The sequence below is a fragment of the Wasmannia auropunctata genome, unplaced genomic scaffold, assembly GCF_000956235.1.
Source record: "Wasmannia auropunctata unplaced genomic scaffold, wasmannia.A_1.0 LD336090.1, whole genome shotgun sequence".
In the NCBI taxonomy this organism is placed as follows: domain Eukaryota; kingdom Metazoa; phylum Arthropoda; class Insecta; order Hymenoptera; family Formicidae; genus Wasmannia; species Wasmannia auropunctata.
Genome location: NW_012026800.1, coordinates 4,537,301 through 4,542,820, shown reverse-complemented (window position 1 = coordinate 4,542,820; position 5,520 = coordinate 4,537,301). Strand labels below are relative to the sequence as shown.

General features: G+C 44.1%; 2 protein-coding genes across 2 annotated transcripts; one reads left to right on the top strand and one right to left on the bottom strand.

Moving 5' to 3' along the window:
* Positions 1 to 348: 348 nt before the first annotated feature.
* On the top strand, positions 349 to 3,683 carry LOC105447981 (protein crooked neck-like). The gene has a single exon (XM_011686324.1). It carries the CDS (start codon positions 974 to 976, stop codon positions 2,990 to 2,992), a length of 2,019 nt encoding a protein of 672 aa, XP_011684626.1. The 5' UTR covers positions 349 to 973; the 3' UTR covers positions 2,993 to 3,683.
* A 266-nt stretch (positions 3,684 to 3,949) lies between these two features.
* Positions 3,950 to 5,377, bottom strand: LOC105447980 (protein TSSC1-like). Its single transcript, XM_011686323.1, is given in 4 exon segments — positions 3,950 to 4,153; positions 4,231 to 4,524; positions 4,605 to 4,786; positions 4,905 to 5,377. Coding segments are annotated over 3 exon segments (636 nt in total). The 5' UTR covers positions 4,784 to 4,786; positions 4,905 to 5,377; the 3' UTR covers positions 3,950 to 3,990.
* Positions 5,378 to 5,520: the final 143 nt, after the last annotated feature.

Below are 5,520 nucleotides of genomic sequence, written 5' to 3'. Positions count from 1 at the left end.
GCAGAAATCTAAAGTGAGAGGGCTACACTCCACACTTCTTGTCCTTGTTCAATCATTGGTGGGGAGAAGAAAAGAGGGGAGACCCGCGCCGCGCCGGCCGCCGTCAGCCGTGCCGGACAAGGACAAGAGAAGTGTGAAGTGTAGCCCTCTCACTTTAGATTTCTGCCTCACCCAGAACAATAGGGCGCGCAGTCTATCTTATAAGTCTATGAGCGCAACCAATTTGCTAATGCTAAATAATTTTACTTTTCTCAGTTGGTAAGATTTCATCCTATTGTAAGGTTGGCATGAGTGAATGCGTGATATCCCTCCGCCAAATGCATGCGCACGCATGATGAAAGTAGTTGCGTAGCGACCATCTTGTTTATCTGTCGTCGCATGTTATATCTTGTATGTGACCGCGTAAGCGTGCGGTCGTGTATCTGATCTCTTGCGCTTTCTAACGTGAATAATCCGTGATAGTAAATATACTGAGTTTATCAAAGTTCGTGTTACATCCTTCTCCTGACCCATCTACTGTTTTCTCCCTCTGCTACTTGCTCGTCCTGACTCTACGATTCACTACGTTAATTCTTAGATCCTTTCGTTCTTACACGCGGATCACCGTCTACGGCAACGTGACTTAAGAATTTGTAGTCATCATACAAATCTTACACTATTGACAGCGCCGAGTAAAAGTGGGCGTGGTTTGGTCGAACTGAGCAGTGAGCACCATGCTATCCTTTCCAATTTCATCATGAGATCCTCTCTGCCGGCAGCAGCTGCTCTCACGCTCAGTGTTCACTCGCTTATTACCGTTATAGTTTAATTAGTTATACGTTGTATTTCTCATTTAATTAATGCAGATATACTTCGAAAGCATTAGATTCTGCCCGTCTTAACTCTCGACAGAGAGTAGGCGCTATATAAAAAAGAAGAAGAAGGATTCTCTCTGTCGTAACATCGAGTCAAGTCCTCCTAATCTCCTAAGTCCATGGAGAAGTCGCAAAAGATGCCGAAGGTAGCGAAGGTGAAGAACAAGGCGCCCGCGGAAATACAGATCACCGCGGAGCAGTTGCTGCGCGAGGCGAAAGAGCGCGATCTGGAGATCCTGCCGCCACCGCCGAAACAGAAGATCTCGGATCCGCACGAGTTTGCAGACTACCAGCACCGCAAGCGCAAGGCGTTCGAGGACATCATTCGCAAGAATCGCATGATTATCACGAACTGGATGAAGTACGCGCAATGGGAGGAGAGCCAGAGGCAGATACAGCGCGCAAGATCCATCTACGAGCGGGCAGTCGAGGTTGACCATCATAACATCGCACTATGGCTCAAGTACACGGAGATGGAGATTCGCAATCGGCAGATGAATCACGCGAGGAATCTCTGGGACCGGGCGGTCACCATGCTGCCGCACGTCAATCAGTTCTGGTACAAGTACACCTACATGGAGGAGACCCTGGAGAACATCGCCGGGACACGCCAGATATTCGAACGGTGGATGGAGTGGGAGCCGGAGGAGCAGGCCTGGCAGACGTACATCAAGTTCGAGCTGCGCTACAAGGAGATTGACCGGGCGCGGCAGATCTACGAGCGCTTTGTCATAGTGCACTCCGATGTAAAGCACTGGATAAAGTACGCCCGCTTCGAGGAGTCGTACGGTTTCGTCAAGGACACGCGCGCCGTGTACGAGCGCGCCGTCGAATTCTACAGCGACAAGGGCCTGGACGAGAAGCTGTTCCTGGCGTTTGCGAAATTCGAGGAGAGCCAGCGTGAGCACGACCGGGCCCGCATCATCTACAAGTACGCGTTGGAGAACATACCGAACAGCAACACGCAGGAGATCTACAAGGCGTACACGATTCACGAGAAGAAGTACGGCGACCACTTGGACATCGAGGACGTGATAGTCAGCAACCGAAAGCATCAGTACGAGCAGGAGATCAAGGAGAATCCCTCAAATTACGACGCGTGGTTCGACTACCTGAGACTGGTGGAGTCGGAGGGTAACGTCGACATGATGCGCGAGACGTACGAGCGTGCGATCGCTAATGTGCCGCCCACCAAGGAGAAACAGTTTTGGCGAAGGTACATATACCTGTGGATCAAGTACGCCCTCTTTGAGGAGCTGGAGGCCAAGAACGTCGAAAGGTGCCGGCAGGTGTACAAGGTCTGCCTGGAGCTGATACCGCACAAGCGTTTCACTTTCTCCAAGATTTGGCTGCTTTACGCGTACTTCGAGATACGGCAGAAGAACCTGCTCAAGGCAAGAAAGACGCTGGGCCTGGCGCTGGGCATCTGCCCGACGAACAAGCTTTATCGCGGCTACATAGACCTCGAGATACAGCTGGTGGAGTTCGACCGATGTCGCAAGCTGTACGAGAAGTTCCTTGAGTTCGGGCCGGAGAACTGCACCACGTGGATGCGATTCGCCGAGCTGGAGACGCGATTGGGCGAGATCGACCGCGCTCGGTCGATATACGAGTTTGCCGTCACGCGGCCGTGGCTGGACATGCCGGAGCTGCTGTGGAAGTCGTACATCGACTTTGAGATCGTCCAGGGCGAGACCGAGAACGCCCGGCAGCTGTTCGAGCGGCTGCTGGAGCGCACGTTGCACGTCAAGGTTTGGATAGCGTACGCAAAGTTTGAGCTGCTGAATCCGCAACTGGAGGACAGTACCGAAAATGTCATCCTGGCGAGACGCATCTTCGAGCGCGGCAACGATGCCCTGAGATCCAACGGCGACATCGAGAGCCGGGTGTTATTGTTGGAAGCGTGGAAAGACTTCGAGAGTGAGAAAGGCATCCCGGAGACTCTCGCCAAGATCGTGGAGAAGATGCCGCGCAGGGTGAAGAAGAAGAGGCGCGCCGTGGACAAAGACGGCAGCGACGACGGCTGGGAGGAGGTATTTGACTTCGTGTTTCCGGAAGACGAGTCGCAGCGGCCGAACCTCGAGTTCTTGGCTTCCGCGAAGGCGTGGAAAAAACAAAGCGAGCAATCTCAATCCTGAGATAATTAAATTTCATAAAAAAGAGTGAGATTTAGCATGTAGTAGTTAGAGGATTTGAGACTGTAAGAAAATTCTCTAAAAGTTCGTGACTGTAAAAATCGCGCATATTTTATATTACTGTGGATTAATGACTTGACAAAGTGGACTGAGTACTTTCACATACGTATAAACTGGGATATTTTGCTATCGTGAGAAATATTTGTTTATACAATACGTTTTATGTATGTAAATAGCTTGTATAAAATTCTCATTATTATAATTTACAATAATAAATAGGTAAAATGTGTATACTGTTTGATGATTGATTTGATTTCGTTACTATTTTAGTTAAATAAAATGCTATTTTACATTCTCTGTAAAATTAAAATTTAATTAATTTAAAGGTTAAAGGTACAATAGTATAGCACACGAAATAGAACAAATACTAAGTGCAATTTCATTAACAGATAATACGAGAAATTGTGTTACAATTCACACAAATGGAATCTCTGGCATTATCAATATACGGCGCGTAAACTGATTTTACCGTTTACCCATAGATGGATAATTACATTTAGTATAATTGATTAGATTTATATTACAAAACATTTTGCATAGATATGAAATTAAATTTACAATAAATAATAATACGAGGTAATATTAATCTCTGTGAATTTAGCACCTCATTTTTTAAAAAATAAATTTTTCGATACAGTTCTGAGTGCACCCCAAAGAGTTCCAGAGTTCCTGCATAAAATTAAAAATTTCCGGCGAATTAAGCAAAAAAAACAAAAAAATTTTTCGTTTTGTTTTTTGTGAAGTTGGCACCCCAAACTTTTATCATTGGATTTTTTGCTTAATTCGCCGGAACTATTTCTAATTTTATGCAGGAACTCTAGAACTCTTCGGGGTGCATTCAGAACTGTATCGAAAAATTCATTTCTTTTTAAATGAGGTGCTAACTTCACAGAGGTGTAATATTACTTTTTCTCTTTTATCTCCCGTCAAAAATTGCAAATTCACAGAAGTATTTGATATTTATATTTACGTGGTACTTTATTGAGAACTAATCTACCGTCGTAACTGAGAGACGCGAATGTCCAGAGATCGGCAGACGACCACTCTACTGCATACACACTGTCTTCATGCTCCTTGTATCTTCCTACCAGACTGTCTTCTTATCTAGAATAAAACATGAAATTTTGTATTTTTATGTGTAAATTAATTAAGGACGTTATCTTGATAATATATTCATTTACTTCTTTTTCTCACAAGATTCTTCGTCCTGCGAAGGTTCATCCGACACCATATGTCCGAATGGTTGGGACAATATGGACGCGATACTGCACAATATAACTCTGGAGTCACTGCTAGATGTTAAAACGAGCTGATCGTGGAAACGGTTAATCCTTATGTTCCACACCCAGTGCGAGTGTTCCATACGCGACAGCACCAGTTCCGTCGGTAGTTGGATATCCCAGAACTAATTCATGTATCCGTCGTCGCTGCAGGTAGACAGAAAGTATTGATGATTTGCATTGAAGTCTAAATCTCTGCGAAATAAATTACTTGGTAAAGTAGGTACAGTAAGTTCAACTCTATCAAGAATCAATCTCTACATTATCATTATTACCTGATGATTTGCGAATGTGCAGATAAAATGGACCAAGCAGCATTGGCTGGACTTTTAAAGTCCCATCCACGAACGTTGTTATCATTCAAGATTATAAACTGATTAGCACCGTTATGAGAATTCCATTTACCATTTGTAAATCGTGGCTGACCCTTGCCTGCTAAAGTACCCGATGCCATAACCTGAATACATAGAAGAATTAAGAGGACAGATTTAAAAATAACAGAGATAAAGTCAAGTATAAGATTAGCAGGATAATCTCGATTGATTGATCTTGTAATCAAAAGAAGAGATAAGTACCTGTGTTCTTCAGTCAAATCCCACAAAACAAAGTTATTATCTACTATTGACACAGCCTTCTTGCTATCCATAGGGTGATAAGCAATAGTTTTAAGATCAGTGCCATATGGAGTTGTGTCAATATTGGCTAACTTATCGAGTTGCAGAATATTATTAGTGTACTCCTTTATCTCAGGAAATTTCCAGATAGCTCCTTTCATCTGACAAGTGCCTTCCTCTAACAAAAAAGTTAAGATTCTCTGAACCAGAAAATAAAATCGAATATCAGTATATTTCATGTCACAAAATATAATTATTAATAATAAAAATTCACAGTCCACTGAGCTTTCAGCTTGAATGATAACGTGGCGATAGTTTAGGAAATTGAATATGTTCTTTTTCTTCTTCTTTTACAATGGCTATCGCCTCTACCAGGGACCATACAGCCCATGGTGCAAGCACAGTATAACCAGTAGGTCCACTCAGCGAAAAACTGAGTCTTCGCGCAGGTATCGCCGCGCAACTTTTGTTTTGGGTTGGATCCAATGAAATGCAAGACGATAGGAACGTACATACATATGTGCAGACAATTTATAAGCAATTACATCAGAAATTTTCTTTAGTGATCACTCCTACA

Bases quoted from the DNA above. Each gene is read 5' to 3' on its own strand.
- LOC105447981 (XM_011686324.1), top strand. From the start codon at position 974: ATGGAGAAGTCGCAAAAGATGCCGAAGGTAGCGAAGGTGAAGAACAAG.